Source organism: Nyctibius grandis, chromosome Z, assembly GCF_013368605.1.
Source record: "Nyctibius grandis isolate bNycGra1 chromosome Z, bNycGra1.pri, whole genome shotgun sequence".
Taxonomy (NCBI): Eukaryota; Metazoa; Chordata; class Aves; order Nyctibiiformes; family Nyctibiidae; genus Nyctibius; species Nyctibius grandis.
In genome coordinates this window covers 11,860,114-11,883,984 of record NC_090695.1, presented here as the reverse complement: position 1 = coordinate 11,883,984, position 23,871 = coordinate 11,860,114, and the positions used below count along the sequence as shown (strand labels likewise).

General features: G+C 38.7%; 1 protein-coding gene across 3 annotated transcripts in view; it reads right to left on the bottom strand.

Moving 5' to 3' along the window:
* The window catches only part of NIPBL (NIPBL cohesin loading factor), a 173,818-nt gene that overhangs the window by 98,540 nt on the left and 51,407 nt on the right, over nucleotides 1-23,871 (bottom strand). For all 3 annotated transcript variants that reach the window (XM_068422204.1, XM_068422206.1, XM_068422205.1), the window contains exons 2-4: nucleotides 9,740-9,882; nucleotides 6,887-7,052; nucleotides 5,604-5,734 (exon numbers count right to left, since the gene is read on the bottom strand). In XM_068422204.1, the coding sequence (XP_068278305.1) occupies nucleotides 5,604-5,734; nucleotides 6,887-7,052; nucleotides 9,740-9,803 (361 nt within the window). In that variant the 5' untranslated portion in view covers nucleotides 9,804-9,882. The remainder of the gene's footprint in view (nucleotides 1-5,603; nucleotides 5,735-6,886; nucleotides 7,053-9,739; nucleotides 9,883-23,871) is intronic.

Below are 23,871 nucleotides of genomic sequence, written 5' to 3'. Positions count from 1 at the left end.
ACAAATATTTTAAACCAAAGGTTAGACAGAAGGCTGACAGAAGTACCCAATTCAGAGCGTTTGGGAACTGTCAATCCTTCAGTCACCGATTTCAATTACTGCAATATTCACACAAGCAAAACTAATTTCAGAAGTCCTCCCCGTCTCCCTCTTTTCTCTTCTCTCCCCAGCAGAGAAGAGATGTGATAATCCCTCAGGAATGTAGCGGTTACTACCTCCCGGTAGGTGTGAAGTGCTGCATTCCAAGTACATTAGCACAATGTAACTAGCCCTGAGCAGGAGTGAAAGTCCAGTGTTGTGCTGAAAAAAAAATCAGAGCTCTCCATTCTTCAATATAGAGGACATTCCATTGTCTCGAGTAACAGAAGAGGGCTCCTCAGCTTCTGCAGAATTTGTTTAAACGGACACTGATTGCCTCGCACAGAGGCGAGTGAGGAGGAAATTCCAAGGGTTTTCTGTTGGAGGCAGTGCCCAACGTGCCCACTGCTCACTCACCTCTCACTGCCACTCTCAACGCAGCTAGGTACAATATTTTAGTCAAACTACTAACCCTTAACATTCATGTACAGCAAGATGAGAGAATGAGCCCATATGAGCGTGAACTATACAGATGAAGTTTCATTTTAGGCTTAAAGCACAGACTGCACTTTTAGCAATATCTATTTATTTTCTCCTCTCTAAATTTAAAACACGTTTTGAACCACAGATGTGGTAGTTTTTAGTTTAAAAGAATGACAGAAAATATATAAATGAAACGTTTTTTAATGCCATTTAAAAAAACCCTAAAACTTATTCTGTGGTGGACAGCTCTCACTTCTCTACCTCTGTTGACCGGGGGGAAGGACACGGTAGGCACATCTAGGTAACTTAAAAGAAAAAAATAAAAAACCCCAAACAACAAAAACAAAATGAAAAACAACAACCAACCAACCACAACAAAAAAAAACAGTGTCTCCAAAGTTTCCAGACAGATGACAAGTATGCCTAGTAATGATGTAATGAGAAAGAAGTAAAAATAAGTCCTAAACATTTAGTCTAAAAAGGAGTTGAAATTAGTCTGTGGCCATTAGCACTAAAATATCTTCTTGTACGTTTTTTACATTGTTGTCATATCACTAAGCACCAGATTTATGGCTCCACTGTACATTCCCATACCTTAAATATTTAATTTCTTTTAAATGCAACCTTAATTTTGAATGTTGATAATGTTCAGACTTGAGAAAACATCATCCTAGTAGTAACATTACTAGAATGAGTTTCCGTAACACCTACTCCAGTCTTAACTATATTTTTTTTGCTTGGAAAAAAGTCAAACGCATAAATGCATTTTAGCATTCCTACTAAATGCCAAAGAATGCACTACATAAAAACACAGCTCAAGGTCACAGTAGAAGTCTTGTATGATTAAACTGTATTACAGCATCATGCATCCTTAAACTAGGACTGCTCACCAACAGGTGATTTTTCAGTTAAATATACAGTCCTTATTGAAAGTGTAAAAGGGAAAAACTTTGCAGACGCACAGGAACACATGCAGCACTTGAATTCTTGTATAAATGAAAAAAGTTATCCAAGTAATTGACGTTTATGGACAGATGCATAAGATTTTAATCCTCTAAAACTCACAAGTTCTGATAAATAGCTTAAAGTGAATATTAAGTCCTTTCTGAACCCTAAGCGATGCTATGAATACTAACCTATTGCAATATACTATTTTAGCTGATCTTCCAATACATATCTGATGAAAGACAGAGCCAAATGTTGAGAGGGAAAAGAGAAAAAAATATTATTAAAACTGAAACTAAATAATATCTTAATTTTAAATTAAAGAAATTCACTTCACTCATACCCTATAAGATGCAAGACAGACGTAGTTGCAAGATTGCACCCAGAACTTTCTATGACATCTGATGAAAAAGTTCTAAAATAAAATTAACATTTTGCCCTTGGACAAAGTTAGGCCTGACGCTACACCCTGATGTGACTCAGACTGTTCAGACAACCTGGTAACAGAAAAAAGTCTGAAAAATCTAACTAAAAATCTAATCTAAAAATCTAAGCTGTATGAAGACTGTTTCAACAATGGGACTGTTATCGAAAGACAGGGAACAAGAGTTCAACGAAATATGGCAGCAGACAGGCAAGGGGAGATGGGGTGCCCACTCAGGACACAAAGCAAAAGAAGTGTCCACATAATCCAACCTTCTTCCACTATTTGCTCATCAGAACTAAAAGCAATTCTTGCTCTAAATTCAGTGTTGAACTACAGATCAATATGATCTTGGGAAAAAATGTCAGCACAGAATTCTGCTTGTGCTTTCCCTTATATTCACAAGAATTCAAAACATAGTACTTAGCTTTCTGAAGACAACTTTATTTCCTGACAAATTCTACTGAACTAAGAATTTTATTCCGTGTTTAACGTAATTCTTTAGCCAGGTGATCTTCCTGTTCTTGCATCAAAAATGAAGCCTAGGAGAAATGAATATGAGTTCACTTTGTCCATACTAATGATGGAATTAACACTCAAGGGATCATGGTGCAGAAGGAAGACAGTAAGGAAAGCAGAAGAGATGAATCAGAAGTACTAGAAAAGAACCCAAATTGCACTCTTCCAGCTGGCAAAATGCATTACATAAGATCTCTACCAAATGCTTAATTGTTCTACAAATCGTGACTCTACGGACATTACAGTATCTGTTCAGAAAGCAGAAGAAAATCCAAACCTTGCTGCCCCAACACACCAGTATAGCCTCCTTTGGCCTTGGAGATCTGAACGGGACACAGCAACAGCTAATAAGGCTACCACAATTTGCCAGCATCTAGCTTAAAGATCCACCTATTTCCAGGTAAGAGTGTGGCCTTTTTCCATTGGAAGTAAAGTCACACTTCACCCAGCTTTCCCAAACATTCATTCCAGGACCTTCTTCCTCTCAAAATACTTTGTGTACAGCTATGCTTTTCCTCTCTTTTCCCCTCTTCCCCCTTTCTTTCCACTTTTCAGATTTCACACTTACACTGCAATGCCTGCACTCGTACAAGTATTCAGAATTATGCAAAATAAAATTAACTATTCAAGGGAGTTTTAAAGTCTGATCTCTTCTGGTTCTCTGAAACTACTTTGTTAATCTTACTAAAATAACATCAACTAGCCTTTTAAGTTTCATGTTGCATTATTTTTTATTCTCTACTAATACCTTCCTTGAAGCTAAGGCCAAAGCACATTTACTAAAGATAGAGGTGCTTTTATTTCATTAAGGATTATTCTTAACCTATTGAATCAAGCTTCAAAAGTGTTTCTCCTTGTGAAGCACAGAATTAGCGAAAATTAGAAAGAAATTAGCTAGCTTTGTCTTCTTTCTTTCAAAAGCCTCTGCTGGAACAGATAATTTCAAAAACAATGTCTCCCTTTTGCACGGGCAAAAAATCATTTTACTCTATACAAAACTGGTGGAAAACTCTAATTTGAATGTATGTTCTTTATGGGACAACTTTGCAAACTGACAGGATGGTCACAACTCTTCCCACAGCTGGAAAAATCATACTCTGCCACAGCTACCATTAAAAACAGAATCTGGAGACTGTTTTCAGAGCTTAGATTTCAGTATGTACGCGTCAATGAACTTACAATTATTTAGCACTGCCTTTCAGATTTTCATTCCAGGAAACTTCTGCCTTCTTTCAAGAAACATTATGTGTTCTCTCCTTAGCAAGTTCTTTTCAAATATTGTATGGCTTTTTACTCACTAGCCTAGGTGAATGAATCTAATAATAATCTCATGTTATCATTTTTCCCCTCCAAAAACACCCTACACTTGCTATCACTTGTGGACTCCAGTAAACTTCTATCTATATCTCTACAGTGCAAGCAAAGCTTTATCCTCACACTGTGGAAACTCTGGAAATCATAGAATCACAGAACGGTTTGGGTTGGAAGGGACCTTAAAGATCATCTGGTTCCAATCCCCCTGCCATGGGCAGGGACACCTTCCACTACAACAGGTTGCTCAAAGCCCCATCCAACCTGGCCTTGAACACTGCCAGGGAGGGGGCATCCACAACTTCTCTGGGCAACCTGTGCCAGTGTCTCACCACCCTCACAGGAAAGAATTTCTTCCTCATATCTAATCTAAATCTACCTTCTTTCAGTTTAAAATCGTTCCCCCTCATCCTATCACTACATACCCTTGTAAAAAGTCCCTCTCCCGCTTTCCTGTAGGCCCCTTCAGGTACTGGAAGGCTGCTGTAAGGTCTCCCCAGAGCCTTCTCTTCTCCAGGCTGAAAACCCCCACCTCTCTCAGCCTGTTTTCATAGGAGAGGTGCTCCAGCCCTCTGATCATCTTCATGCCCCTCCTTTGGACTTGCTCCAACAGCTCCATGTCCTTATGTTGAGGGCCTCAGAGCTGGATGCAGCACTCCAGGCAGGGTTTCATGAGAGCAGAGGGGGAGAATCACCTCCCTTAACCTGCTGGCCATGCAGCCCAGGATATGGTTGGCTTTCTGGGATGCAAGCGCACACTGCTGGCTCATGTTGAGCTTCTCATCAACCATCACCATCAAGTCCTCCTCCTCCTCAGGGCTGCTCTCAATCTACTCTCCACCCAGCCTGTATTTGTGCTTGGGATTGCCCCAACCCACATGCAGGACCTTGCACCTGGCCTTGTTGAACTTCATGAAGTTCTCACAGGCCCACCTCTCCAGCCTGTCAAGGTCCCTCTGGATGGCATCCCTTTCCTCCAGCATGTCGACTGCACCACACAGCTTGGTGTCCTTGGCAAACTTGCTGAGGGTGCACTCGATCCCACTGTCCATGTTGCTGACAAAGACGTTAAAAAAATCTTCTACTCGTTTCACAGTTTGGTATTTAAAGAACACACTTCAGGTGCAAGTCTCCAGATCTACACCTAGAATCTGTCCAATTAATCCTTTGCTTGGACTCTCTCTTTCTTCATTGTTGCTATCCAGCAGCATATTTCTCTACACCTCAGAAGAGAATTAGATGCCAAAACAGTAAAATCCGTAGGGCATCCCAAATTGCTGAGACACGGAATGGCAGAAAAGAGCTGTTAAGTATGGTTCATTCAACCTTATTCTTTACCCTAGAACTATTAAGAACTACCACTGCAATGATACACTATAATCGTAAAGATTTTCAGTAAGATCAAGGCATATTTTTCCAACTTCTATTGTTTACTAAGACAAATATATGAACATAGTCATAAAGAAATTAAAATAAAACTATTTTAAAATAAACTCCAATCATTCATCCTAGAGATTAAACTTTGTAGTGAAATTAAAAATTTTTTACAAAAACACCTGGTAGAGTTTATTTCATAGAATCACAGAATCATAGAATTATTTTGGTTGGAAAGGACCTTTAAGATCATCAAGTCCAACCCTTAAACTAAATGGTTAATTTCCATGCTTATTCTAACACAATCGCTCTTCGAAGCTGCGAACGTACATAGCTTCATATCACTATCAAATACAAGGTAAAGCATGAATACCACAGCTGAGCTTCATATATATTTGTGGTTAGTATCAGTCCCCTAAACTTACAGAACAACATAAAATGCAACCAATAAATAATCAAAAACCCTTACCGCTTTGTACCCCGTATCTGTTTTGCATGCTTTTCTCCCTGAAAACATTAGGATTCCTTGCCAGGATAGCCTGCAGCAAGACTGGTATATCTCCCTCTGGATCATCACTGCCAAGGTTATCTTTCAACTCTCTGGAATCGTGGAAGTAAGCAAATAAACAGGCAAATGCATTTTCAAGCTATAAGAAACTATATGAGTCAAGTAAAAAAAAAAAAAACCACAAAACGAAAGAAGACAATTCACTGTTAAAAAATAGAAAAAAACAAGTCTGCAAAGCACTGTTCCCTGTCTCTGTTTCTTTTTCCTCTTTTCTTTAACGAATGGCAGCAGAGGTATTCCTACTAGTCTTCAAAATTATTTTCTGTTACTAAGCCCTTATACATACACGGCTGTCAGATCCAGACTAGTATAAAAAGTTTCGCATGCCCACTTTTATATCATGATCTTCTCCATAAAAGAATGCTTGGCATAACATCAAGGAAGTATTACTGTAGGAGTGACAATAACATATGCATGAATGTACAACATTCAGGTTGCAGCCCAATGCTCTGAGAATCTTTTTATTTTAAAAAGGGAAACTGGCATATCTCTGACATAACACGATTCCCTCTGAACCATAAAAAAATTTAATGGATTTTCTATAAATGCATCCATGCTTTCACTTATTGTTTGCTTTGAGGACTTCTAAAAGCTCCTTCCATTTGATCAAAACAATTGATTGGAACGTGTAAGAAGAAGACAGGGTTGTCAATATAAGACAATTCAAAGGACACCAGGGGGAAAAAAAAAGGGGGGGGAGGGTGGGGAATTTAACAAAAAGAGAATACATTAGCATTCTTGCTGGTTCAATTCTTAAAATATTTAAGTTCAATACCTAATCAGAATTGATGTGGTCTTACATGGGTGTCTCAAAAAAATTCTCTTTTTCTGTAATACTGGGTATATAATTTGTCTATGTGCATTATTAACCGAAGTGGAACACAAATGAGTATTGCACAACCTCTCACCACAAAGTCTACACTCCTAACTACCAAGAATAGAATAAGCAGCAGAGCTATAAAATAACCTCCACAGTTATGCATAGGGGCTGCTGGACAGTTATTAACGTTCTGACAGACTGAAACATTTGACTCTCACACAGCAGTAATCTGCCAAGCAAGCCTAATAAAAAACCTGCATGTTCTAATTTTCAGATTCTCACAAACATCTTTCTCAATCCAGTTAATTTTGATTTCATGGAATAAGGATGGTGATCTGGCATAGCTGAAGTTCAAAATACATACATGTGATCTGTTGACACCTGATTGAGACTGTGGACGAGCTGTGAAACCAGATTTTCATCCCTGCAAGCCAGAAGGCAGTTCACCTCTTCAGCTATCCGTCCATTGAAAAGCAGGCTTTTTGTTGTTGTAGCAGGTAAAGGTGATGGAAGAGGCAGCTGGTTCAAAACTGTTACCAGAAAACAGAAAGGAATTCAGAATCATTTCATGAAACACAAGCATGCAAAGATGGACACCTTCTTACTCCCTCATGTGATTAAGACAGAAAACTTAACAACTCCATTTGAAATCTAGGGAAGATTTCCAGTTTTTTTAAAATCATCAATACACACACACGCAAAGGCTGGACTCTGTTTTAAACAAAGTAATGCAGTCAAGTCCATAAGTTATATTACTATATTATCATAAATATTTAACTGTGCTAAGGCAAGTATTACAAATAAAAAACATACTTTGAAACATTCCAGAATATTGTTATTTAATATCTTACGGCAGCTTTCTCTTGGAGCCAAAAGCATTGACAGGGGAAGGAAATGCAAAATCCTTGTAGTTGCGTGCAGTACTATAAGTACATAGAGCATATACTTTAACTTTTCTACTCCTGATCTTCATATTTAATTAGTGTTCCCACTTTGTACGGTCAGGGTAGATTAAAAAAAACAAACAAAAAAAAAACAACCTACCAAAAAAACAAAGAACCCCACAACGAATTTAAGCCACTGATTAAATTCTCAGTTTACTTCTTGTATTTATTTCTGTGTAAGACATCTTCTCAAGAAAAGGCTATATAACTGTTGGTTGGTATGATCACTAAAATGTCAATTCAGTCATACACCTATTCATAAATATTGGTAAAAAGATGTAATGAAAACACCCATCACAATATTTCAATCAGATTATAAACGAGCACAGTATACTTTCAGAGGGCATTCTCAGGTCTACAGACATAACAAGGAAGTGTAGCATATAAGAAGCCTTGACCAGATGATTGTCAGAGCTATACAGACAAGAGGAGACTAAGCCAGAAGAGGCCAAAAAGCTAGCTACACGGAAAAGTCACTCATGGGTCCATGAAAAGAAGCTGACTCTGACTTCAAGTTTCCAGGCTGATTACAGCTCTGAGATAAAGCTTTTAACTGAACCATTAGAAAGAGCTTTAGAAAAAAAAAAAAACAAACAACTTAAGTGAAATACACTCTTTTGGCTCTTTTATATTTGGAAATTCTTTATTAAAAAAAAAATGAGGGGGGAGAGAATTCCAGAATTTTTCCCCCTATATAATGTATATCGTTACTGTATTTAGAAATAAATTGCAATTCAAATAGAAATGTATAATATATTAAAATAGCTAGTTTTCATTACTTGCATCAGAATACCTTGAATGTGGCAGAAACTTGGAAAAATCAGCAAGATCAGCAAAACATATTTATTAAAACAGTTGTAAATTCAGCCAGTTAACTAGCCTACTCTACTGCCTCTAGTCATCACGTCCTCCATGTTTTTAGGATGACAGGTCTTGTCCATTCCACTTCATTCTTTTCACACAGAGAAAAATAAGGTGAGTTACAAGCCTTTCTCTTTCAGCTTCTTCCGTGTTTCCAAACGTCAGATAAATATGACAGATAAAGAAGCAAATGCACCTAACACAAGGGCTAATCCCACTAAAGACAGTTCAGTGTTTCAAGAAACTCTTGCACCAGGAGTCTGGCCAGTGACTTCTACCAGTTAAGTACTTTGACTTTCTTTAGAACTTACCTGCAGATACTTTAATGCTGGAAAACAGCCCATAGCACAGAAACTTATGATTTGCATCCCGGTGGTCCATTATTAGACATACATAATGATACACACATAAACACCTAAATACACAAGCAGCATCTTCCAATTTGATATTTTAGAATATCAGAGGATGTGAAGAAGTGGGTTATTTCCTCGAATATATTGTCTTTTTTTACTGTAGGCAATCAAGCTCAATTGCTGGGTATATTCCTACACTGTCTCTTGGAAAGCGTCCAAACTTCAACAGTATAATAATAAAAACAAGAGCTCAGAAGAAGGACCTGGGTCACTGAGTCCTACCATCCTTAGACAGATGACTGAGCCATAAACTCCTTACGCTTTATAAAGAAGATGCATCTTTGTCCCAACTGCTCTTATTGCAATGGTTGTTCTAGGACCTCATTACAGTAATGATAAATCTCCTCCCAGTTTTCTCCAGAAATTTATTTTTGGTCACATTATAACCATTTGGGTTTGTGCCAGTATCAGCTTTTAATGTAAACAGTTCTGATCCTTTCCTTGCATTTTGTCTTCCTGATGTATTGTGAGACAGTACGCACACCTCATCTGCTCCTTTTGCAGGCTGAACAGCTAAGAAGACAGCTTCAGCTGCTTCTTTCCATTCCAGTAGCCATTCTTTCCACCTTAATTAGAACAACTTTTTTGTACCTTACCCAAAACTAATCCCGCCCCCCCACCGAAGATGATGAGATGTATGTTTTAGAGAAGTATTTTATCATTTATGGTTTTCTTTATTTGTGGGGTACCCAGATATGCTACTGAATGTTATTCTAAACAATGAATTCCTATACTTTGTTTCAGATTTCCTTAAAGGTTTTTTTTAACCTTCATTTCATTTCATTTCCTTTCATGTTTAAATTAGCGTGTTTTATGTGAATAGATTTTTTAAATTCAAGCAATGACAAAATTAATGTTTTTAATGCCAAATCAGATTTTGAACAGCTTTACCTTTAGGAACTTTTAAAATAAAACTATTTTTAGTATTTTGAAAATGCAAGTATTTGCCGAAGAGGTAGAAAATAGCACACCAAAGACAGGAAAAAGAAGAGTACTTACGGTCTGTAAGACTAGCAATCCCTGCAAGAGTAGTGATGGGAACATGAGGCATATCCCCATTCATCCTGAAGTTCTGGGATAGTGTGCCTACACAGATATTTTAGTTCAGGTGCCAGCTATCATTACTTCCCATCTCCCAAGCACTAAAAATAAAAAGAACAAAACCAAATGAAAATTCTCAGTTTACTTTTTTAGACTTTTAAATTCAGTAACATAAATGAAACACAGACCATACCCTCAGCTGCATACTAAGTAAATTTTGTTAAGAGTGGGTAGAACAATGTAGATTTTAAATATCAAATGGTATTAAGCAATCAAAAGGCAAGCTTTTGGTCTCAGAAGCAGAGCCCTTCACCAAAACAGATGCAATATAAAGCAATCAAAAGAAAATTTACAGTTATAAAGTACCAACTCAAAAATTGGTAACAAAACTTCTGTTAGTTCATACTGCAGTGGACAACACTTCATGCACAACCAGTTTAAGTAATTAGCTGCTATATTCACTTCCCAGTTTTGCAGAAGGAGATATTTTTCATATAAGAAGAGGTTAGCAAAAACAAAAGCAGTAATTTACAGATGCAAAAATCAGGAGTAAACGAAGTGACAAATACAAAATCTTAGTATATTTTAAAAGTAGTACCTGTTTCAAAATTGATCTGAAAATATTTCTTTAATATTAAACACTGTCCAGTCAAACTACTACCAGAAACTGTATCACCCCTCCACAAAAAGAAAAGGTTTAGTCACCACTTAACTAGCTCATTTATTTCCTGTAAAACTGCAGAGTTTATATTCAACTACTGAAAAAGGAATTTATTCACTCAGTTTTCACTAACTATAAAGATCCCAACAGTAATGAAGTCCACACTACTGAAAGCAAACAAACAAACAAAACAAAAAAGGTCATCGCAATAACTTAACTGCAGTTCCAAATCAACAAAAATTTACAAAGATCACACATTACAATCTACTATTATACTAACGAAATGACAAAAACTGAACATGATATTTTCTGAAGACAAATGAAATAAACTAAAGGAAAGGAATTTGATATATATGCGTTTACCTATTATAGACAGGCACTTGCGTTAACAGTTTGTGAAACAGTAAAAAGACTACTTCTTTTTACTAAGCATTTATGTTATATACTGAAGATGCTGAAATCGTGATTTGCTTACACTTACTTTACAAGCCAACATTTCTGAGAATTACATATACAATACTATACATACAAACCAAAAGATCACTGTAATTTCCTTAGTAATTTTTATCTCATTCTTTCTTATGTCACACCAATGGCAATATATAGGATACCACTGCTAATAAATACATATAGATTCCAAGCAAGATAAGGAAACTGAATGTTAAGTCTTTTTCCTGCTCAAAGTTTTCATGAACCACTGAAGTTAACTTTTCAAAGTTTCCCTATCTGCACACAGCTGAATTCTTTGAAAAAAATACCAAGATTGAGGTTAAACAGAACTGACAATGAGTTGACTTCCTTTGCTGCACCTGCCACAGTCTCACTCTCACCACTAAATTACATTTATTAAAAAACCAGTACATTACAGGTACAAAAATCTAGTTAAGGAAACTGCTACAGATAGATATGCTGTGTGGGTTGTCATGTTGGGTTTTTTTTAATCCAGGAGAAAACAGCCTTCAAACATCCAGAGCAGTTTCAAATACTACTTGATACTTGAGGTTCCTCACCTGAAATGAATAGCAATATACACAGAATTTCAGTGGTTTCTTAGTTCCATAAATAAGCAATTCTTAAAAAAAAAAAAAAAAAAAAAAAAAGGACCTAACTTTTCCCACAATGAGTCTCCAACAGCAAACCCACAGGGACAACTACTTTTAGAATTTAAGTATTCATGGAAAGGTTACTAATTAAAGAAATTAAAGAACACCTTCCACACATTAATTATATGTACAATAAAAACGTCATGTCTGATGATCTCTTCTCTCTTGACTGAAACTACATCAAAGCTGACTAAGGCCACGTCACTAGTCAGTATTATTGGAAATCCTATATGTAACCCAGAAACAACAAAAAACAAACAAAAAAATCTGTTCACTTTAGCTTCCTGGGAAAGCTGTAAACATCAGAGGCAGTCACTACTAATGCAAATTCTTTCCTTGTATTACTGTCACAATAATTAAATTATACAGATATTCAATGGGAAAAATTCCTCCAAAACCAGACACTCAAATCAGAAACTTTCTCCACAGACACATGATAAGAAACCCAAACTGGCAAGATCCAGACCTGAGCGTGGAGCAAGTGCAGTGAGCTAGGACGGTCAGCAGAAGAGTAAATTTTCTTTCTAAGAGGAGAGTAGAAGGCGTTTGTTTAGCTAACAAAACAAAGGTCAAGAGAGGATGTGCTTGCTCTCTCTAAGGCAGTCAAAGAAGGTTACAAAGGAAGAATGCTACAGGACAATGCTAACACAACAGTAAATGGGGGCATGAATGCAAGCAAGAAAAAAATCAGAACAGAGCTTCTCACCATCAGAGCCGCCACTTTCTGGAACAGCATTCCATTAGGAGTAGCAGCAGAGACAAGCAACAACATTACTTTAAAGCAACACCATTACTTTGAAGATGGATCATACAGATGTTACAGAAGGGACAGGATGTGGTTGTGATACAAAAATAGGAGATCTCCAAACCCCCTTCCCTTCTAACTTTCCTCACCGAAGTGGGAAGCGAGGTGCGGCTGGGTAAGGAGTCCGAAAGACAACTCAGTAACACCAGAGTGTGTTATGTAAGCTATGTCCTTCAAGGCAGCTGTTGCAACTCCCTTATCTTTAGGTTTCTGTGCCTCTGTTTTCCCAAGGCCAAGTTGTCTGAACTGAAATACAGCCATCCTAATTAGAAACTATCTTTTCAAGGCCCAGTCGTCTGAAGTGAGATATACCCATCTAAATTAAAAAAAGGCTCCCCTTTGTTTATTTATATAACTAGGTTAGTCGAATGTCTAAGGTATTTACAACATCCTCCTTGTTCTTGGGGCCCCCAACCATTTCATTCCCCCCTTTACTTGTTACTTGTAAATTCTTTTACAAAGGTTCCAAGTTTTCATATTTCATTACCTTAGGTAGGATCCAAATTTTCATAGCTAATTTCTTCAATTTATACCATAAAAGGCAATTTAAAGCTGTTAGTGTAATGACAAACACTAACAATATCAGAGGTGGTGTCAAAACCAAAAACACAATATAATCATTAACAGTCTCAAGTTAACTTTACGGATGTGGGTTCTGTGAGTTGGGATTTCCATGGTCCTTCAGGTGCTTTTGCTCCATTTCTATTCAAGAAGGTTACCTGAAATATTTTTAATGTAAACCCAGTTCTCAGGTCCAAACAAATGCACTGGTGACCATAAACCATTCATAGGTTTCCTTTAAACTGGTCAGCAAAGTATATGGGTTTTCCACTATTGGATACAAACCTTTAACTATCTGATTTATTGTTCGCAAATCCTGCACCCATCGATAAGTTTTGCCAGCAGGTTTTTTAACAGGTAAAATAGGTTTGTGTTATACTCTGAAGAGCATTCAGTCAATAATCCAAATCTCATGGCATCCTTATCAGGGTCCAAGTCATATTCTGTGCTCTGAGAAGGTTCTTTGTGATCCCAGAGAGCGACATTAAGGCATAAACAAGGTCAGATGCTGCCACTCAGACCGCTTTGTTTTGTTGGACGAGAGGGCAGAGAGAAAACGAAGCGACAAGAAAGGTAGGAAGTGAGAGGAGAAAACTAAGCAGGAGAGCAGAGAGAGCAGCAGGGTTAGTCACCACCACAGATCCAGCGGTATGCTGTCGGTCCTCGTTCCTCAGTGGGGGGGTGTACAGAAGTAGGCGCTGCCCGGAGGAGGAGGGAGGTGGTGGCAGGGGGCAGCAGCAGCAGCAGGGGGAAGCAGGGAGGTTGTAAGGATCCTGCAGCTGATCCATGGAGTCGTGTCATCCAATGGGCATGTGTCTCCATGTAGGTCTCCTCCAATGGATGCGTGTCCACAGGCCTTGGTAACAGAACTTGTCGCTGGCAGATAGAACATGCGCACTTATCCCAAAATAACTAAACGCACCTGCTGTCTGCCCCAAAGAGTCCATTTTATGGTCCTCCACACCACCCCGTGGCTCAAAGTTTGTTATGTCGTCTCAGATCGCTGTCTTCGGGATCCCGTGGTGGTGGGAGAAGGAAAGGATAATAAAGTAGGAAAAGAGCATTTGAACTTCCTAAAATGTAAACAATCAACAAATTCAAACAATTTGTACAACGGATGGCTTCGGTTGGTGTATTCAGTGCCACCCAGTGATGTGGTAGGTCAGACAGAAATAAATTCAAACAAAATTAGTCTTTAGACATTATTGCTTTTTCAAACAGAAAATTGCAGGCAAACATATTATTTATCTCTCTCGTGAAAGTTAGTATTGAGAAATGTGGCAGCCCTCCTATGGAAATTTGTATTTTAACAATAAACAAAACTTAAAATATTGTTCCACCCAACAAACAAAACAAGACAGGCTTATGTAGCGCATGGACAGCTTCGTCCACCATCTTGATATGTACATAGTAATTATCTTAACAATATCTTAACAATCTAAAGAGCAAGAATTTAAAGAGAACAGAAACTTAACAATATCTCAACAATTGAAAGAGAATAGAAACGCATCTCAGGCCATGTTGGAGGTTTATGGCTCTGGAGGATCAGAAGAAGGAGGTGATTGTCCACAATTGCAAACACAAGGCCAATGACAATTACAGGATAAATCATAATCATAAAAAGACAGAAGATTAAGTATTCCAATAATGATTAAAGTAATAATTAAAAGGAAGAGTGCGACCAGAATCATAATTGCAGCTCCTGGTGCCAGCCACATTCTGTCCTTTTTTAATTCTTACGATTCGTTTGGCTATTCACAGATGAGTTTGCCGCCTGCGTCGCGATCGGGAGACTGGTGGTCACGCTGCCCTGGTCTGCTGGAGTTGGGGTCTGCATACGCAGTAGGAAAATGGATTTCCACACCCCCAACCCAATAAGGAATGTTCCAGCACCTTCTCCTGGAAGGGCTGGAAGGCGCATGTGTGGTTTGGGGGAAAAATCTGTGCAATGAGATCTAACAGATATATTCTTTACGTATGTCTTTTATGTCTAGCAATGTTACTTTGATCACCAAGGATACTTGCAAGTAAGTATAGGACCCTGACAATCAGGAGGATCTGTATTTTACTAATGTAATACTCTGTTGACCTTTTACCAACTTATACAGATCCACATCATTTATTCACTTTCACACATTCTGATTTCTTTCAGCTTATGTATTCATTTCACTCAAAGCTATCAACTTGTAGTGCATTTCTTGGTTGGTTTAGCAACACAACAGACAAAACAAAAAAACCCAATTTGGTAAGGTAGTTGATGTTTTTCATAGTATTGGAGACTTAAGCTTCAATATTCACCATTACTAGAAAGTTCAATAATTCCTTGTTTTGATGACAAACTAAAAATTGTCCATAAAGCAGAAGGGTCTTCACAATTATGAGGATTCTGCCAATGGTTACAAAGATCCTCTTTTCTTTCAAATAACTGTTTACGTAAGATGCAGTTATAGCCTGCTTTGGTTGTCAGCTTTTTGGGCCACCCTGAGACCAATTTCTCTAGCCTGTCTGTGGGTAACCCATCCATGAGATCCCTAGGGACACCTTTCTGACACCCCAGAGACCATAAAGTGTTTCACCTCTTTGGTATGTTTCTCCCACCAGGAGATCTAGGGAGAGGGAACCCTGTGCAGCTGCCGGGGGATTTTATCTCAGTACGCCCCAAGCCCTTTGATTCCGATCTCGCCGACGAGGTGTTAACTGGGCCATATTTTTGCCCACAGTTAATCAATTCCTGAACTACTTCCCCCACATCCCCACCTTTTTCCCTGGGTATGGCGATCCGGGGTTACAGCTCCGGTTAAAGCAGCTGTCACCCGTGCACTCTGAAGAAAGAAAAAAATCAGCAATAGGCTTTCCAATACACAAACGGTTTCATTACAAAACCCCAGTCCACACGCGAGCTTCCACAGAAATCCTAATGCACAAACAGGTTTCACACAAGATCCTAGTTATCAAGCAATTTTCCACACAGAATTCGGATGCACAAGTTACACAATCCAGGCACACAAGCCACAAAGTTCTGTTGAAGTTCTGGTCTACAAACACAACAAGCAGGGGGGTAATCGTCTCAGGGAGGCGGCACTTAAATCTTCACAAGGCTCTGGTTAAACAGGGATTTTCGTCACACAACCCCCACCCCAATGATCCCTGAGAGGCACACACAGAAAACCGAACTCCACACACAAGAACTCCCAACCCGTATGTTCCTGAGAGGTGAACACATAATACAGACATGTGATACAGATCAGACCTATCCGGGGTACACAGGAGAAACGAGGCAAAGTTAAAGCAGATTAGAAGCACAAGCCAAAGTTATAGCAGGCGAAGGACGCAAGCTGAAGTTTAAAGTGGGATGGAGGGCAACACTGTCGCTTTAAGGGATCCTGCCAAGTACGCAAGTCCTCTATAACGCTTTTCACTCCTCGACCATCTTCCAGTTTCAGGGGATATTGTTTTATCCTAACAGGCTGTGTTCTCTAAATTTAACAACAACCCATTCTGCATTTTTAGCTTTTCCAGGCATTCCTGAGACCCACACTCCTGGATATACCTGGTCCTTTATTTCGTGTATAATTTCTTCTTCCCTAATTTGGGGTTCAGTGAGAGCCAAACAAAATTTCAATGTGATTCTTTTCTGGTATTTTAACTCAATTTCTCCATTTTTAAATTTTATCTCAGCATTCAATTGTTCTAATAAATGTCTTCCCAAAAGTGGTCTAGGAGCATCAGGCAGGTAGACAAATTTATGAATTACTACACTTTACCCAATTTTGAATTCTAATGGTTTCAAAAGAAAGCTTTCTCAACCTGCCCAGCTGCTTCCACAGTGTTAACATTTTGTTTGCTTGTTGACAATAAGGTCTGATTCAATACTGAAAATGTGGCCCCTGTATCTACTAGAAATTCTACAGTTTCCTCTCCTTTCCCTAGCTGCATTTTTACCAAGGGTTCTGCTAGGGAAGATTCCCCTCGTTCCAGTCAGTCAGCTCCTGTGTCAGTAACCATTACCGATTTCAGTTTGAGACAATCCTTTTTCCAATGCCCCATCTGTTTACAATACACACACTGATCTTTTCGGGAGGGGTGTATTTCCCCTCGGTGGGGCACTTGCACTTCGTCTCACAGCGTTAGTGTTATTTCCCGGTAAGTTCCAGAGGGTCTCTGGCCCCCCGCGGTGCGCAGAGCAGCCGCTGCAGCACCGGCAGCCGCTGCGCCCTCGCTCTGCCCCTCCGAGTCTCCCTGTTCCGACACGCCTGCCATGCAGTCTCCAGCAACCTCTCTAAGTCTCTCGCAGCCATTCCTTGCACTTTCTGTAGCTTTCTCCTAATATCATCTGCCGATTGTCCCAAAAACAGAGATTCACTGTTCCCGGCAGAATTCCAGCCAGAATCAGAGCCTGCACCTGGGTTCTGACTGCTTTCACAAACACCACATCCAACATTGCATCCACATCCTCCCAGTCAGGATCCTGGGTTTTTACAACTAGTTCAAATCCTTTAGCAACCTTTTCAGGATCATCCCGATAATTCCCCGCAGCATCTCCTTCTCTATCCCCTCCTCTAATCTTTCATTCTGTGCACCAACCTTTAAACACTTTTGTACAATGCTACAAGCCAAGCAACATCCTTTTAACCTCCCATTTTTCTTTTTTTTTCTTTCCCTTTTTTTTCCCTTTTTTTTCTTTCTCTTTTTTTTTCCTATCACCAGGACCATAGGGTCCTGGGGTGCTAAATTAATTCCACATTCCTTTTGTCACTCTGGGTGATTCCACAGAGTAAAGAACATATCTGCATAACCCACTTCATCCCATTTTCTTTCCCTTCTTAAAAATAACATAAGTTGTAACAAAGCATTGTAATCTAAAGTTCCATTAACAAGCCATTTTTCTCCGTCATATAACTTGTATAAAGGCCACCACTGATTGCAATATTTTATCAGAGTCTTACGACTCGCACTTCCTCCAGGTGGTCCCCAATATCTTTCCAGCGAGCCAAAACGCAGCCCAAAGGGCTCTTTTTCAAAACTCCACCCTGTTTGTTTCCCATTTAAAATTTACAAAACACAAAGACAGGGACTGGCGCCCGAACACTTACACACACACACACACACAGTATTTCAGGTTCCCACATTTATCAATCACTTTGTCCTTCTCCGGCTGTTTCCCTCGCAGGATAACAGAACCGCGGATCCAGACTCTGCACTCACTTCGTACGTATTTGTACCTCTCATTCACACAATCACACAAGTTCAGATACAAAGTCAAGTTACATACAATAAACAAATTTTTCCTCTGAACATTCACTCACCCCCCCGCCAAAACCTCGGGGAGATCAACAAAGGTACAGAGATTACAAAGTTAACAACAGCAGCTGCTACTCCCCAGATGACAAATGCCGACACAGGTTATTCAAAGATTTTCAAATACACATATACCAAACATATACGTATTACTACGCATATGTAAACCAAATGCCACCCGGCGGGGTTCTTACAAACCGCAACTTATGAGTAGCTCCAAATGACCGGTCCCCAAAACAGAAACAAAAACAAAACAAAACAAACCGAACAAACACAGAAAGAATGCCTTTTCTTACCAGTGGTCCTTGTCTGTCCCCGCACGGATCGGCTGAATTGGAGAGTCCCTCCAGAGAAGTCTCCAGGGCCGGCCAAGGGAGTCTCCGACCCAGGGGTCCTGCAGCCGGACAGAGAGGCTCCTGGCTGGCTCGCCAAAACTGATACAAAAATCGGAGATCTCCAAACCCCCTTGCTTTCTAACTTTCCTCACCAAAGTGGGAAGCGAGGTGCGGCTGGGTAAGGAGTCCGAAAGACAACTCAGTAACACCAGAGTGTGTTATTAAGCAGGCATTCTTTATTGCAGCGCTGGGCAGCACTGGGGATTATCCACCATGAGTGCTCCGCCGATTTTGCAGATTTTCAGAGATTATATACCGTAAAGTTATACATAGTCATAAGATTCCCAAGAACTCATTTGCATAGTCATGAGATTTCCCGTAACTCATTAATATATGTAAATGTCCGTTCCGCATGCGCAGTCGTTTTCTCTGGTGGTCGTCAGGGGTCTTCAGATGAAGGCTTCTGCGCAAACTCAGTCCATGGATCACATAGGTCATGTAAGCTATGTCCTTCAAGGCAGCTGTTGCAACTCCCTTATCTTTAGGTTTCTGTGCCTCTGTTTTCCCAAGGCCAAGTTGTCTGAACTGAAATACAGCCATCCTAATTAGAAACTATCTTTTCAAGGCCCAGTCGTCTGAAGTGAGATATACCCATCTAAATTAAAAAAAGGCTCCCCTTTGTTTATTTATATAACTAGGTTAGTCGAATGTCTAAGGTATTTACAACATCCTCCTTGTTCTTGGGGCCCCCAACCGTTTCAGTTGCCTGCACCAGTTGAGAACTCAGCATGGCAATTCAAGAAGCCTGTCTCTTACACTACAAAGATCTTCTAAGTATGATGATGCGAGTAAACAGATGAGAATAAATAAAAGAGACTGATGGGATTAAGTGATGGGATTATTTTATACGATAAACAATATGAAGAAACCACATAGGAATATCTGGGTCCAAATATTACATCTGTTGTGTTGAGAGCAAAATTGCATCTGTTATACAACTGGCAAACAAGGTGGGATTCAATTCCAGAACTAGAGACTGAGATCCAGTGAAACTAGAACTCAAATCTGATGTCACTGAGAACATCAGTAAACTCACTCATTTAAGGAATTCAAAATATCAAGCAGTTAGGGGAAAAAAATTGATAGCTCAAGATGAGATAGGTTCTTTCATACAAAATATCAGACCAGCATGGAACAGTTAACTGACAAACAAGTTTTGTTGTGGTTTTTTTTTTTTTTCAAGCCAAGTCACTTGGCTTGACTGACAAACAAGTTTTGTTGTGGGTTTTTTTTTTCATTCCCCAACTGTAACAAGAGTCAGAAGTACTACATTTTAACAGCTCACAATTAGTCAAGAAGAAACAACATTTTTCAATATTTAGAAAATTTACATTATCAGCTTTGCACAGTAGCTATTAACAGTAGTACAGCATTTTTACATCTAGACTGAGAAAATGAAACTGTTCTATTAGCTGAATTGAGGAAATCAAAGAACTGCTGCATTGGAAAGCTTATAAACAACGCATCAGAGTGTAGTGTAGCAGTTTAAACAGAGAAGTAGAAATCCAAGTTACATATATGCAAAGGAGGTCTTGCATATTCAGTATATATGTATTTAGGCTCTTGCTCCTTTATAAGAAACAACGGCTATCATAAAAGACCTTTCAGGGAGGAAGAAACTACAGGGCACAAAGAAAGTGATATAAAGTACCCCTCAGTGAAAGGAAAACAGTGAAATGGCAGCATATATTGAGAATAACATATGAAAAAGCTATCATCATAATACACCATAATAAAATGAAGCCAAGCCAAGCTAGCAAGGAAAATAATATCAAAAAAAGTTTATGCTATCGATAATAAGTACACATTTAAAGTGTTACTTCTGTATGTTATCTTATTCCTTTTTTTTTGTCAATTACGCATATTCTCCTTTACTGCAAATTAATATTCCAAAGAAAATTCCTATCAAAATGTTAAATTTAAAATGTTGTGGGTTGTGGTGTTTTGGTTCTTTTTAAAGTAGAAAGTAAATATGTGGTTTGTAAAACAGTTCATACCATCGACACAGAAAATAGTGACTGCCTTCAGTGGCACAAGGTTGGGCTGTGTCATGTGGATACTCTCTACAACCATTTCTCTATATATTCTGCATTTCCCACCATAGTACTGGATTAATGGCAGAGTGGAAAACTAACAGCAAAAGAAAATCTCTTTAGAGAGAATGGACAGGCATGGGTAAAATTAAGGGTGGAAGAGAGGATGAACAGAAGTTGTGAACAATTTAAGCAAAGAGGCAGTGATCACCCAGCAAAAAGAAGAGACTACAACAAGGGAAGGGAAAAAACCAACAACTCAAGCGAACAAACAAGCAAAGAAAAAAAATCACAAAAAAATCCAAGAAAAAGAAACAAACTGCAATTTTATTTTTTTCAGATATTGCAGCATCTGACTATCAATGAGACAACAGGAAAACTCTGACCACACGTTCAAGCTCTACATTTACAAAACATTCCTCTTGGTTGAAAAACATCCTTGTCTCCTTAACAAAAATATCAGTTCTTCCACAGCTGAGCTATGTGCATGCATGAGAACGGTGGAAAACAAAACAAAGTGAAGAACTTTAAATTGAAAGAGGGTAGATTTAGATTATATATGAGGAAGAAATTCTTTCCTGTGAGGGTGGTGAGACACTGGCACAGGTTGCCCAGAGAAGCTGTGGCTGCCCCCTCCCTGGCAGTGTTCAAGGCGAGGCTGGATGGGGCTTTGAGCAACCTGGTCTAGTGGAAAGGTGTCCCTGCCTGTGGCAGGGGGGTTGGAACCAGATGATCTTTAAGGTCCCTTCCAACCCAAACCATTCTGTGATTCTATGAAAAAATTGTTTATGTGCAGTAATACACAGGCTCAGTAGTAATGCAAAGATAAGTAACCAATCTCAGGATTCAGAAATTTCCTGTGTACGTTTAAATGTTTCATTCCCCATACTCCAGAGTATTCTTTAAGTTATTATATCTTTGGATTTAAAAAATAACTTATATATGACTGACCTAATATATTTCTGAGGAGATGAGAGACAAAATCAGGTGGATTAAAATTAAATTTTAAAGAAGGGCTATGGTATTAGGTCTCTATATTTTTCTTTTTAAAAAGCATTCTATTAAATAGAATACTTAAAATACATTTTTATTTAATTCAAATTATGAAATGTTTATTTAGAATAAAAATACTTTAAAAGTGGTTTTCATTTCTTATTTGTTGACTACCATCATATTGATATAACTGCAGTACCATGATCATAGTTGATTTCTGCACCTCCACACTCAAAGTAAACCAGTACAACTCATGTACTAGCTATTTTATAATGCAGGTGAGTAGTGGACTTTTTGCTTTCTTTTAAATCAGGAAAATGCTATTAGAAATTTAAGAAGCCTTGCCTCATAGTCAGTTTTAAACTTCCACATTTGGCAATAAACTACTTTTCTTGTTAGCTACTACATGAATCTCTGCTAGTTATCAGTCCATAAACTGTCCTTAAAAAAAAAAAATCACTTAGTGAATGCAGGAGAGAAGCAGAGAGAGAATGAATGAATATCCTCTAGTTCTCATTCAGATAAGATACCGTGACTGAGGTACACCATACAGATTCACCCACAAGAGGGCAGATTTCTGGTTTCCATACCAGAGCTACGGTTTGACACAATAACAGTATTCTGTTACAAATTTCCACGACTAAATCCTTTCAAAAATACTTGAAAAAATACTAAGGAAGGAGATACAGTTGCCAAAACATAGTCTAACACTTAAGTACTTGGGGAAAAGAAAAAAAAGCACACACATTCACAAGCATCTTAACACTAATTCAATCTCAGAAAAAGTCAGTATTGGAAGTGAACAGTAATTAATCACTGATGCAGCTGTCTAAGGTTAAAACAGTAATGCAAGAAACTATGAAGCTACCTGGTACGAATCTAACTTGAACAACCAAAGCGGGGTGGTGGTTGCAGCATGTGGGGGCAGGTGAAGAGAAAGGGGGGGCTGGGACTGAGGGGGTGGTATCAGAAATCCAGAAGACTCATTACTAACAATAAAAGCCCATGAAAACACAGCAGGATTTATAAAACCAGGAAGTTCACACTACATACTGAACAGTTTCACCTTTTACAATACTGGCTACAAAAAATTAAGGCCAGGTTGGATGGGGCTTTGAGCAACCTGGTCTAGTGGAAGGTGTCCCTGCCTGTGGCAGGGGGGTTGGAACTACATGATCTTTAAGGTCCCTTCCAACCCAAACCATTCTATGATTCTATGATTCTATGATTCCAAGTTTGAAAATACAGATACAGAAATCCCAGAAGAACAAAACCAGATGAAATTCAGTGTACTACTGAAATCCATATGTTTGGTTCATAACGTGATCAGCAAGCAGAAGCAGTGATGCTGACAAAGCAACTGAAAAATTAAAAAATTTGAGATAAAAGTTACCTAGTACAATTTCTAAACCAATATTAGCATAATGTGTTTTTCTAAAACTATTCCAATAGTAGCTGCTCAAATCACTACCAACTACAACCAGTGTAAGAAAAGAAACCTCAGTGAAAAGTACTGTACTGGGCCAATTGGAAGTTGCTTCTAAATATAAAGCAACCTTTGGAAAAAAATTTTAGAGCAACCAGCTTCTTCCTCTGTGGCTACTGCCACATTCCTTTGGTCTCCATTGTTCTATTCGATAACAATGACACTGACGCCTCTGCTGCCCATATGATAGCAGTGGCAATGATACAATAGCAAATGGCAAGAGAAACCCCAGCAAAGGTGGTGGAAGCATACACAGCATGAGAGGTCTGTGGATTCAAGAAAAGATGCCCTCTAATGCAGGAATGCACACATTTCTACCAGGGTAAACTAACACAAAGCACAAATTGTGCTTTGCACCTGCAATATCTCTTCCTGGGGGAGGAGAAGAGGGAAATTGACACAATTGGACCACAAAAAAAAAAAAAAATCGGAGTAAGCTATGGGCAGAGAGCAGATACCTACAGGCAGTATGCAGCTTCCCTGATCTACACTGCACAAACATCTAGCAGAAACGTTGACTATTCTTGCTACCTCACAACTACAAAGGGTGAAAATTAATTAGAACACAGTTTCCTGAAAAGAAGGAATAGGCCTCCAGCAGCATCAGGACCTTCTTCTGTTAAAGCAATTTCCTTCCTTCTTTCAAGCACAAGAAACTTTTTATTCATTTTATTTGATATAAAAATTATAAACAGTGTTCTGCACTTAAAAATTAACATCTCAAATATATAAGTCAGATGTATCAGCATGACAAA